We start from the raw sequence: 12,509 nt of genomic DNA, 5'->3' as shown, positions 1-12,509 counted from the left end.
CCATTAGAACTAATAATCTTTGAGTGCCCATGTGTGCTACTCACCCTGCTAAGGGTTTACCATACATTATCACAGGTAATCCTCACTGTAACCTTATAAGCTGATGTCATTCTTATCCTCCAGGGACAGCAGGATGGTGGACACTGAGATGGCCGTCGCTCACAGTGAAGACTGGCTTGATGGTGGCTTGATGAGCCACAGTGAAGACTGGCTTGATGAGAGACCTAGTAGCCTACCTCCAGGCCGAAGTCCACACTGGTAGCCACATGCCACTGCGACTGTTCGTGGACCACTGCGTGGCCACGCTGACACCGGACTGGAGTGTCTCCCCTCGTCACACCATCGTGGACTTCCACGGCTGTCTTGTGGAAGGTCTCTCTGATGCCTCTTCATCCTTCAAAGAGCCCAGACCCAGGCCAGAGACCCTGCAGTTTACAGTGGACATGTTCCACTTTGCTAATGACTCCAGAAACATGATCTATATCACATGCCATCTGAAGGTCACTCTGGCAGACCGAGTCCCGGACCAGCTAAACAAAGCCTGTTCCTTTATCAAGTCCAGCAGGAGGTGGTCCCCCATAGAAGGCACTGCTAACATCTGCTGCTGTTGTAACAAAGGCAGCTGTGGCCTTCCAGGCCATTCCAGAAGGCTGTCCCGTCTAGAGAGAAGGGGGCACAAGTCTGCTTCCCAAACCCGAAATCGCAGGCATGTGACTGAAGAAGCGGAGATCACCATGAGGCCTCTGATCTTCCTGGGAAAGGCTGGTGATCCTGGGGCGGAGGGGTCCACGTCCCCTCACGCCTCTGTGATGCTGGGCTTGGGCCTGGCCACGGTGCTTTCCCTGACTCTGGCTACCCTTGTCCTGGTCCTTTCCCGGAGGCACTGCGCTGCTTCCCGCTCTGTGATCTGCCCTGCGTCTGTTCCCCAATAAAAGAAGAAAGTGAAAAAAAAAAAAAAAGGAGGGGGGCACCTGGGTGGCTCAGTGCGTTAAAGCCTCTGCCTCCGGCTCAGGTCGTGATCCCAGGGTCCTGGGATCGAGCCCCACATCAGGCTCTCTGCTCAGCCGGGAGCCTGCTTCCCTCTCTCTCTGCCTGCCTCTCTGTCTGCTTGTGATCTCCGTCTGTCAAATAAAAAAATAATAATAATAAAAAAAAAAAAGAGAGAGAGACCTATGTCTCTCCTCTACCTGGACTTTGTATGTTCTCATTTCGAACCTGTCCACTTAAATAGCTTCTCACTGATAAGTTCATACACTAAAACAAGCCACCCACGTGGCCAGCTTCCAGCAAAGCAGAAGGTCAGGGACAGCCGCAGCTTATAGGGTACTGTGGTTTACGGACCAGCTGCCAGGGAAACGCCACTCCACATTCACCACAGAACTGGCCCTGTCCACCCTGACTTACCTGCTCACCCTGACGCTCTCGCTGTGTGGCGCAGTGGCCCTTGGCCTGCTCTGAGAAGCGGGAGCCCCTGGGGAGAGACTGTAAGTCCTTCTGTAATGATTCTCTTGGCTGGCCATGCTAGATGTGTCCCCGGAAACTTCCCTTTACCTATAAACAACTTTATTTGGCCCTTTTCTTTCCAATTAAAAAGAACAGTTTTTTAAAAAAATTTTAGAAAAGACAGATAAGTGGGCAATTTTCTTCCATGCAAATTAGACTGAATTGTACGAAACCAGGGTCCATTTACTATATTCCTTTTAGCGTTTTACTAAGAGCTGTTCCATGTTTTTTTCTTTAATGTTCCCACAATCCTGTGAAATAGGTATTGCTTGGCGGATGATGGCACAGTGGCTCGAGGGACACGCAGACTTGCCCAGTCACACAGCTGCAAGTAGTGTAATTGTTATTCCAGTCTTGCTCCCGGGAGGGCGCCTCCCCAAGAGTGAGGGCTTGGCAGGTCCAGGGAGGGCTGGTGAACTCTGACCATTCCCTACTTCTGCTGGGGAGTGTGCCTCAGCGGAATGCCTGAAAACAGTGGGATTATTTGCTTTCTCTCCCTGAATTCATTCATTTCCTCATTCATTCATTCAACGAGCACACACACTCTGTGTCAACATGTTCTAGATGCTAGCAACGAGACCTAGTTCCTGTCTGGCCAAACACTGGGTTGACATTGTGCGGACAGTAAAACACTGCAAAAGCCAACTTCAGCAAAACCTTCCCTGAAGGAACTTACTTTCTCTCTGTCCTAAAAAAACTCTTAATGCTGGTTTTTGCTAAGACGTGTCCTTGTTACTATGCTGTTGTGTCTGCTTGGTTAACATTTATTTTCTTATTAATCCTTTCCGAAAGCCATGCTTTCTGAAGCCAGGGAGACTACATATGAATTCCTGGAGAGCAGAAGTCACGCACCTTTCGGCTGCTCAATAAATACGCTCTGACGTCATGCCAGTCACTTCTGATGCCCAGTAATTTCCATGGAATCAAAACGGTCACACTTACGCAAGTCATCAATTTTATTTTAAAGCATTGAGGTGCATGCTCTCAGTTTTCCTATCACAGTTTTTTTCTCCGGGATCTAAATCTGACTGTGAATCCCTGAGTGCAGAGCGATAATCTATGATATAAGCTGACACACAGCTCTGTGAATTTCCTGTGCCCGCAGCCTAGAGAAATCAGAGAGGTTTGCCAGGGACATGTTAGCTCTAAGAACATATTTCCAAACTCCGTGTTTGCTGTCTCTCTCTCTTTCCTCTTCTTCCTTCTCTCGCAGTCCCTTGCAGTGTGATTTTTCATACAGTAACTTCTGGGCTGTGAACTAAGACTGAGGGACAGTGAGAAAGGTCATTGCTCCCTGCCTATTGTTCCTTAGGGTTCCCAGACCCCAGCTGCGTTCTTGTTTAGACACAAGACTTGTTAAATACTTCCTAAAGCTAGATGTTTGGAGAAGGAGAAGGAAAAGCTGTAGGAACTAAACCAGCTGCTGGGCTGGGGATCATAGTACAGAAACTACAGAGGGCCAGTCATGAAGGCGGGGACAAGGCAGTGGGGGAAAATGTAAGTTAAAGAGCCCCCTTTCTCTCGGGGCTGTGGGAGCTCATGCCTGTCCTCACCTTGGCAGCCCTCCAGGCTTGTTTGACCTTGGAGCTATCCCTTGCAGGGCAAGGGAGAATTTCCCTCAGCAGTGCCTTGTCGTTTGCCAGGAGACCTGGTGCCCTGCCAGAGTCACAGGTGATTCTGACAGGCTCCTCACTAGCTGATCTCCGGTCAAGGCTGGCCTGGCCCCAGAAGGAGGCCCTGATTGCAGTTCCTTGAAGGGGACTGTGGGAAGTGGATGTGGGGCTGGGGAGCCCTTCTCTCCTTTCCTGAGGTGGCCCCGGGGAGGGGTATAACCCCTCCACTACCCTCCCCCCTAATCATAGTTCTCAAATACTGGGTGGGTCCTGCTCTCAAGAAGGGATGGCACCCCACCGCCTACCCCCACATGCCCGAGGCTGGCACAATAGCCAGATCTCCTGCACAAAAGTCTCTCTCCACCTGGCCTGTCACCTGATCTAAAATTCACCGCACTGTACTCTTTCAGCTAGGTCCAGAAAACCCTATGAGGATGAACAAGCGTCATTTGAGAGCGTAAGATTTAAAGCTGTGCGCTGATCGGCAGGTAAGACTGTCCAGCATGTTGATGCCAGCCAGCTAGGAGACAGCAGGGCTTTGAGAGATGGGGCAGAACTCTGCAGGGGGGAGTCTGAATGCATAGGTGGGTCAGAAAAAGCTGCAGCACCGGGTTCTCAATAGACATTTGTGCCGATAAAGTGGCGAGGCAGGACAAGGCTGGGCATGCAGCCCAGGGGGTAGCAGGGCCTGTGAGTTCTGGCTGAATGGGGGTGCGTGTCCCACTGAAAGAGGCAGTCGCCAACCACTCCCAGCCATTGCTGCTCCGTGAGAATGTGGCCCCTACTGGACAGCTTTGGCCTTTTTTTTTTTTTTTAAAGAGAAGGGAAAAACCATAACTAGTTATTTTTTTATATGTTGGCAACTAATTCAATTATTTACAAACTATGTACAGGTCTGCAGAGTATGAGCTAAATAAAATCCATGGGCCTTATTTGGCTACTAGGAAATAATGGAAGAGTGAAGGAGGAGACTGCCCAGGACCATACAGAGGGCCGCTGAGACACTGTTCTTCCCAGCTCTAGTGCGTAACAGAAAATGATTTAACAGGCGGGAGGCTCTTCATGATCAATAAAACCCATTTAAGCCAAGAGCCAAGTGCTATATTGTCAGCCTCTTTACACCTCAGATCCATGCCTTGACCCTGGGGTGAGGGGGAAGTTCAATTCACTCTTTAGTCTTTCTCCTCCTCTTCCAAGCTAAAAATAAAAAAAATAATAATAATAATTATAATAATAGCAATTAATTTTTTTTAAAATAAAGCTAAAATGCAACGCTTTGGCAGGAAAATTTCTCTGGAGAGGCAGCACTTAATTCTAGAGGAGACCTTTGCCTCCCAGTCATTAGTCAGGAATGTTCCAGGTGAATCTCCAAGCCAACAACATTTAGAACTTGGATCAAAGCCCTGAATGACCTTCGGCAAGGTTCTTAGCCTATCTGATTCCCTTCTTTTGCTCACTAAGAGAAATTTCTGTCGGGCAGAAAAAGCATAAAACCAAGAATGGTTACTAATCTTCCAGACACCTTTGCCTCAGTTTACTCCTCCATAAAACAAGTGGAAGAAGCCTAAGGCCTTTGAGAGCCAAGGGTGCATCACAACCTTTTACATAGAGTGCTCCCCTCTGTGGAATTCAGGATTGCCCTCCAGCCAGTGTGTGACATGGGTGATGTTTGAAATTTCTGCGCTTCATCCTATCTCCTCCCAGGCCTGGTTACCTGATGCCCTGGCTGAATTCTGGATGCCCCAGTGACACTTAACTGAATCAAACTTTGTTATTTTACTAAGTGACATAACAAGGTATATGTAAATGAACATAAAAAAATAGAGAATATTATATACACATGAATATCACTTGGACCAAAAACTACATGATGAATTTGTGCCCCCCCCCGGCTTTTTTTTTAAAGGTTCAGAATGTTCTAACCACTCATTTTAGAAATCACATTCAAGACTTTCACACTGAATGCCGTGAAGTGTTTAGTGTTTGGAACTATCTGCTCATCCTGACTTGGAAGCAAGTTTATTTATTCAGCATAAAAGGAAGTATTTGAACTAACAGAGTGTGATTCTCTGCAACTTTTAAAAGCAGCAAAACTGGACAGGCAACTTTTAGGACAATAAGACATATTTCTCTGTTCTGAATACTACTTTGCTACCTTAATGAAGTTCAACATGAAAAAGGACATGAGTTTTAGTAAATATAAGGATATATTTAGGTGATAAAAATGAACTCTTTTTTTCTAAAATCCCCTTCTATTGCCTTCTTCATTCAGTTATTTAGTTTTGAACCACCCTTTTGTGAAATAACATGTAAACAAGGTTTTTGAGAGTATCACATTATCGCCTGGGGAGAATAGAATGACTTTCCCATCCCACCTTTATTACTTTACTTACATTATTTTGGACCCAGCTGGACTTTTGCAATGACAGAATGCAAAAAAATTAGGGTAAGAATGGGGTGCCTGGGTGGCTCAGTTGGTTAAGTGTCTGCCTTCAGCTCAGGTCATGTTCCCAGGGTCCTGGGATTGAGCCCTTATTGGGCTCCTTGCTCAGAGGGGGGGTCTGCTTCTCCCTCTCCCTCTGCTCCTATTCCTGGGCATGCTCTCAATCGCTCTCAAATAAATAAATCCATAAATAAATAAACAAATAAATAATAAATAACATCTTTTAAAAAAGAAAGAAAGAAAAATTGTCGAATATGCAGAAGAACTGAACCAGAGAAAAGTCCGGCAACTGTGAAAGAGATGATGCACAAGGATGAGAATGGAACAGAAGGCAGGTGGAGCTCCAGCTATCCCAGCCCTGGGCAGAGGGCACACCCATCCTTCCTGCATCTCACCGGGGCTCCTCTCTCACATACTTTCTCTAGGGCACAATTTCACCCTGTTCCCAGCTCTCCCGCCTCAGCGCCAAGAAGCCAATGGATGCTCTTTAAGCCCCTCCTGGCTTCTTCCTCTCTCCCAGGTGATCATTTTCATCACTCCCTCTAGATTCTTCCCTACTACGCACAGCCTTGCTTAATCATTTGGTAGCTACCGGTAAGGAACGACATGGCCCAGAGAATTCCATGGAAGCTCTCTTCTCCTAAGCTAGTGAGTGGGAACCAGCATCACGCTCTGCCCAGGACAGATGGGCTGTTGATGCTGTACTCTCCAAGCTGTCTGTGAGCCACAGGACTTTCCTTTTTCTATTCTTAGACATAATCTGCCATTCTTCTACCTTCCTTTACATGGCTTCTGTTTTTCCTGGCCCTTCTCCTTTGCCTTGGCTTCTAGACAGTAGAGTGATTAGAATGTGCTGATGGAACTTTTGGCCCTTGTTGTAGATCCTGGAGCTGGAGGCCCCTGCATGATGGCTAGCAACTTCTACAGAGTTTTTCCCTTGCTGGAGTCAAGCTCGCCACGTGGTCCGGTCCACAATGAGCAGCTCCTGCACAAGGCAAATCCATCACCTTGCTTGCTTCATTTTGCTTCCTCTTTCTGGAAGTTGAACAAGTTGGCTGGTAGGAATGAACAACCTTGCACCGAGAGCATGTAAGTGACTTTCCACGGGCCTCAAGGTGTTTTTCCTTCTCAGGAATGTCAGTTACCTCTCTTTCTGGATTTCATTCGGATGTTATATGCAATTCTGTTGTGCTGCCATTCTGTTCTTTTTTAGGGAGGTAGATACTGCTATGCAGGTACTTGTTACTTTTCATGCAGGTCAGCTACCAAGGTTTAGCTCTCTGGTGCAACCAGATTGTGCTTGAACACTGACCATTCACCAGATACACAGTGTTACTGAATTTCTCCTCCATGACACAGTGTGTCGGCATCAAAGGGTCAGATAGAGGCAGGAAATTGATCTCAGAACCCAGTTTGAAGGTGTACCAGGAAATTAATTTTGGAGAGAATTGAGATTGAAGTTAATCACTTGTTGATTTGACGAATGTGTACTAGGTCTCTACCATATGCAAGGCACTGGGTTTATAAGCAATGACAAAACTAGAAAGCAGTTTAACCATAACAACAGATGATTTAAGAGTTCCAAGACATGGAGACCCAAGAACTCTTTGAGGAAGAAATGAAAACTATCCAGAAATAGTAATTTTACATTTTATATATTACCTCTTCTCCTACCTTTTCATTTTGAAAAAAAGTCCGAAAATAGGACTCTTTTATCAACAAAGCCTGACAGAAGAAGCATCATGGGCGAAGAATCAGTGCCTGTCTGGTGTAAGATTCCACAGGCGCAGGAGGATCCATGGGGAAATATGACCTCTTCTCTCTGTGGTCTTTGGACACTAGATACTGGGGATTTTTTTTAAAGATTGATTGATTTAAAAGATTTTATTTATTTATTTGAGAGAGCGAGCAGGGTGGGGTTAAAGGGTGAGGGAGAAGCAGATTCAGGGAACCTGACGGGGGCTCAGTCCCTGGACCCAGGATCATGACCTGAGCTCAGGCAGATGCTTAACCAGCTGAGCCACCCAGATGCCCCAAGATTTATTTATTTATCTTAGAGAGAGAGAGAAAAAGAGAGAGAGAGAGAGAGCATGCTAGCAGGGTGCAGGGGGGCAGAGGGAGAGGAAGAGGGTAAGCAGATTCCTGCCGAGCTGTTTCAGGGCTCAGCGTGGGGCTCCATGCAGGCAGGATCTCATGATCCTGATATCATGACCTGAGCTGACAGCAAGAGTGGGGTGCTCAACCAATTGAGCCACCCAGGCGCCTCTGATCCTGGAGATTGTTTAAGGGACTGAACAACCTAATCAAGGGAAATAAACATGAGTGAAATTCTGAAACTTAATGTTTGAGACCAAGAACTATAAAACTGACCAAGACCCTAACTTAGATAAGATACCCAGCGTTAGCTAAATTCTATTGAAAATTATATTATCGCGAGGTGCACTAGCTTAAATAGAAGAACTAGAAAAAAATTAATGCTGAAATAAAATGAAGAATGCAAAAATCATTTCAGATTTAAGAGTTATTTGTAAACGTGTTTACAAAGAAATTAATGCAAAAAATCAAAAATAAAATCAAAGTGAGCTCAGGTCTTCTGGCCCGTTGGAAGTCTGGAATTCTAGGCACATCTTTGGTGATCTTGGAAAGGGAAGCCTGTGAACTGGGGACAGATTTTCAAAGTTTAGATCAAAGGTTTTGTTGCCTAATGAAGAAGACTCCACCAAACGGAGGAATCCTCTCTATGGCAGCTCCAGCTAAGTGCTTTCTTTTTCAAAGAGCGACTTGCACAATTTCTATGCAGTATTTTTTCAACCTCAGGTTTATTCTAAGGTACAGCTTTTCTGATAAGATATAAACTCCAGACTTAGAAGAGCTTGACCCACCCTGTTTTAAACAACACTGAGAATTAACATTGTAGTTTGAAAAGATAAATTCCCAACTCTTTTCTATTTTTGTTTAATTTTTACTTCCTGGAATGTTCTCAGTTCTCTCAAGAGATTGTAGAATTCACTCTCCAAGCGAAAGCAATTTAAATTCATTAAAAAACTACTTGGGACACCTGGGTGGCTTAGTTGATTGGGTGGCCAACCCGTGCTTCTGGCTCAGGTCACAATCTTGGGTTCTTGAGGTAAGAGTCCCTCATCTGGCTCTGCTCTCCGTGTGGAGTCTGCTTGAAGTATTCTGTCTCCCTCTCCAGCTCTGTCTCTCCCCACTGCACGCTCAAGTGCATGTACTCTCTCTCTCTCAAATAAATTTTTTTTTAAAGATTTTATTTATTTATTTGACAGAGAGAGATCACAGTAGGCAGAGAGGCAGGCAGAGAGAGGGGAAGGGAAGCAGGCCCCCTGCTGAGCAGAGAGCCCGATGCGGGACTCGATCCCAGGACCCTGAGATCATGACCTGAGCCGAAGGCAGCGGCTTAACCCACTGAGCCACCCAGGCGCCCTCTCAAATAAATTTTTTAAAAATTAAATAATGAAAATGAAAATAAAAAGTATTTTTAAAAACTATGGAATTTAAAGAAGCCCAGGTAAGAGCTTGAACCTGGGTGGCAGTGGTAAGGATGAGAGCAAAGAAGAAAGAAGTGGGGTGCCTGGGTGGCTCAGTCAGTTAAGCATCTGCCTTCAACTCAGGTCATAATCTTGGGGTCCTGGGATGGAGCTGGGCCCACACTGGGCTCCCTACTCAATGGGGAGCAGGCTTCTCTCTCTCTCCCTCTGCCTGCCACATCCCTGCTTGTGCCCCTTCTTTCCCTGTCCCATAAACAAATAAAAAATCTTTTTGAAAACAGTTTTTAAAAAAAGAGAGAAGGAAGAGACATTCACAGACACAAGAGATACTCAGAAAGAACCACCAGTCTCAGGAATTGGATGCTGAGGAATGATTCTAGAGGAATCAAAAAAGGTTGAGGTTTTGAATCTAAGTGACTGAAAATGTTTGTATTAAGAGGGTATGGGAAACAGAGGAAAGATCCATTAGTAGATGAGGAGGAGGTTGAGGTAGAACTCGTTGGTTCTGATTTGTTTATCTGTCGAGTTTGACATGACAGTTGTATTTACAGTGCGGCAAATCCAGGCATTGGCGGTATCTGCCTTCCTTGCAGTCGTGTTCCTTGGTTCACTATTGGCTTTTACCCTTGGCCTCCGGCTGACCAGATCCAGATGTGAAGTTAACTCTCAGCAACCTGAGTGACTGAGTTTAGCAGCTGGTTAGCTACCAACACAAAGCACAATAAAGTAAATTGGAGAGGGTTTAAAACCAAGAGACACCATCAAAATGTTTAAACAGGGGCACCTGGGTGGTTTAGTAGGTTAAAGCCTCTGCCTTCAGCTCAGGTCATGATCGCAGGGTCCTAGGATCGAGCCCCACATCGGGCTCTCTGCTAGGCAGGGAGCCTGCTTCCCTTCCTCTCTCTGCCTCTCTCTGCCTACTTGTGATCTCTCTCTCTGTCAAATAAATAAAATCTTAAAAAAAAAATGTTTAAGCAGTACTTTTTTTTTTTTTAAAGATTTTATTTATTTATTTGGCAGAGAGAGACACAGTGAGAGAGGGAACACAAGCAGGGGGAGTGGGAGAGGGAGAAGCAGGCTGCCAAGTGCGAGCCTAATGTGATGCGGGGCTCCATACCAGGACCCTGGGATCATGACCTGATTCCCAGGCAGAAGCTTAACGACTGAGCCACCCAGGCACCCCTAAGCAGTACTTTGTGACAAAGTGAGGCAATATCTACTTAAACAATAGACCAATTAACGGTCAACCTTCCGCCTAGTCACGAAGTAAATAGTTATCCCTTGTTGAGCCTTAATGGGGAGACCAGGAATCACTACCCAATCTCCAAAAGGAAAAACCATTATCAGAAAATGGATCTCAGTAGTTCCTTAGGGAGCAGCTGAGTTTTGGGGTGGAAACTATAACCTCATCACTAGATAATAAGCACCTTGCTAAAAAGATGTGTACGTTCGTATATTCAAATTGTCCCTATCAATATCTCAATGAGGTTTTGTTTTGAAATAATGTAGATTTGCCTCAATCAAGAAAAGTAAATGAATCTGAACTTTAAAAGCTGGTAAACCAACATTCTAAGATGTTATATGTGTTTTGACTATGTTAACAGAATGCATGTTTCTTTTTAAAATTATTTTGAAATGCGTTCTAAACATAGAGAAAGAGAGGATAAATACCAAATACTTACATGTATACCATTTGTATACAACAAATGCCATATTTGTTTCTGTTTTTTTTTTTTTAAAGATTTTATTTATTTATTTGACAGACAGAGATCACAAGTAGGCAGAGAGGCAGGCGGGGGGAGAGAGAGCAAAGCAAGTTCCCCGCTGAGCAGAGAGCCCGAAGTGGGGCTCCATCCCAGGACCCTGGGATCATGACCCAGGCTGAAGGCAGAGGCTTAACCCACTGAGCCACCCAGGCACCCCCCTTGTTTCTGTTTTTTAAAAGGAATTGAAATGATACAGAATTTGATGTTCTATGTCTACCTCAGCTTCCTTTCCCTCCCCTCGTTTGTCAGAGGTTATTGCTATACTGAAATTGGTATGTTCTTTCTGTGCATTTTTTCATACTTTTGCTATACACAAATGTCCCAATATGTATGATATGATATTATTTTGTATGTTCACAATTGCACACAAATGGCATCCCATACTATTTTCTTTATCTATCATATTTTTACATATTACAGTGTATTTATCCATTCTGCCACTTTAGAGATATTTAGGCTCTTTCCAGTTTTCCCTGGAATGAATTACCTTGTACACATTTACCTGAATGTGGGAGTTTCTCTAGAAGATCTTAGTAGATGTGGAATTACTGAATTTCAGGAATTGTACATCTTTCCTTAACTAGAGATGGCCAAGTCATCCCCCTAAATGATTGCTCAGAGGACATCCCTCCTAACACTGTATGAGCATTCATAATATTTCATACTAGTCAAACAGGTTAATTTTTGTCAGCCTAGTGGGTGTTTTAATTTTCATTCCCTGATAAAGAGTGAAGCTTCTTTCAAAATATCCAAGCTCTCTTAAGTGAGCTAGGTTTGCCTCTCATCAATCAACTGAGACAGAGTGTTCCAGAAAGGGAATATAAGAGTCAGAGAAAATTAAAGCTAGGACCAAGAACTACTGCCAAAGATAGATCAATCTGAGATTAAGGTAAAACATATTTGAAGTTACAGTCAGGGGAAAGCATGAATGATTTCTAAAAATCATTTTGCTGAGCACCTTTCAGAGCTTATCTAATTAATACATATAGGACTAACAGGTAATTATCAGTAAATGGATTATCAGCAAGGGATTATCAGTAAAATTATGAGCAAAATCAGTGTCTGGACAGAAACTGGACCCCAAATCTCTAGTTATTTGTGATGGCATATACATGATGATAATTTGGGGGCATTTGTTGTAGGTGCTATAGCAACCCCCTGGGTAAAGGATACATGTTTAGTAGAAGGTGAGCATCTTGAAATTTACAGTTAACTTCTTAGTCTGAAGAATGGGAGATGGGCTTCTGTACTGGGGGAAAACGTTTAGACAGAGATAAACCCAGTGCTGCCAGTTACCACTGTGAGGCTCTCCAAGTCTCAGTTTCTTCAGAATCACTACAGGATTGAAAGTAACCACTGTTTCTAGTCTATTGCCCTGTACACCTAACTATGTAGCGAATTCATGATTGTATCAAAATAATTGAGCAACCACTACATTCCAGGCATTGCTGCAAGTTCTGGGCACACAGCAGTGAACATTAGATCAAGTTCTACCTGTCAAGAAGCTCACATTCTGGGACAATGAACAAATAATTCACTATGTGGAATGTCAGATGATAAAGGCAGCTGAGAAAACAAATGTCGTGTAAAAGGGAAAGACATGGAAAGGGGTCTCCTCGAATCAATCTGCTTTATCCTCCTGCTCACTGCCAGGTTGCCCTGGGAATCATCTTCT

General features: G+C 44.5%; 1 protein-coding gene across 1 annotated transcript; it reads left to right on the top strand.

The window, feature by feature from the left end:
* Window positions 1-215: 215 nt before the first annotated feature.
* Window positions 216-932, top strand: LOC116587200 (zona pellucida sperm-binding protein 3-like). Its single transcript, XM_032337915.1, has one exon. It carries the CDS (start codon window positions 216-218, stop codon window positions 930-932), a length of 717 nt encoding a protein of 238 aa, XP_032193806.1.
* The last annotated feature ends 11,577 nt before the right edge of the window (window positions 933-12,509 follow it).

Source organism: Mustela erminea, chromosome 3 (genome assembly GCF_009829155.1).
Source record: "Mustela erminea isolate mMusErm1 chromosome 3, mMusErm1.Pri, whole genome shotgun sequence".
Taxonomy (NCBI): domain Eukaryota; kingdom Metazoa; phylum Chordata; class Mammalia; order Carnivora; family Mustelidae; genus Mustela; species Mustela erminea.
Note: the sequence above shows the minus strand (reverse complement) of the source record. Positions and strands in the feature narration are given on the sequence as shown.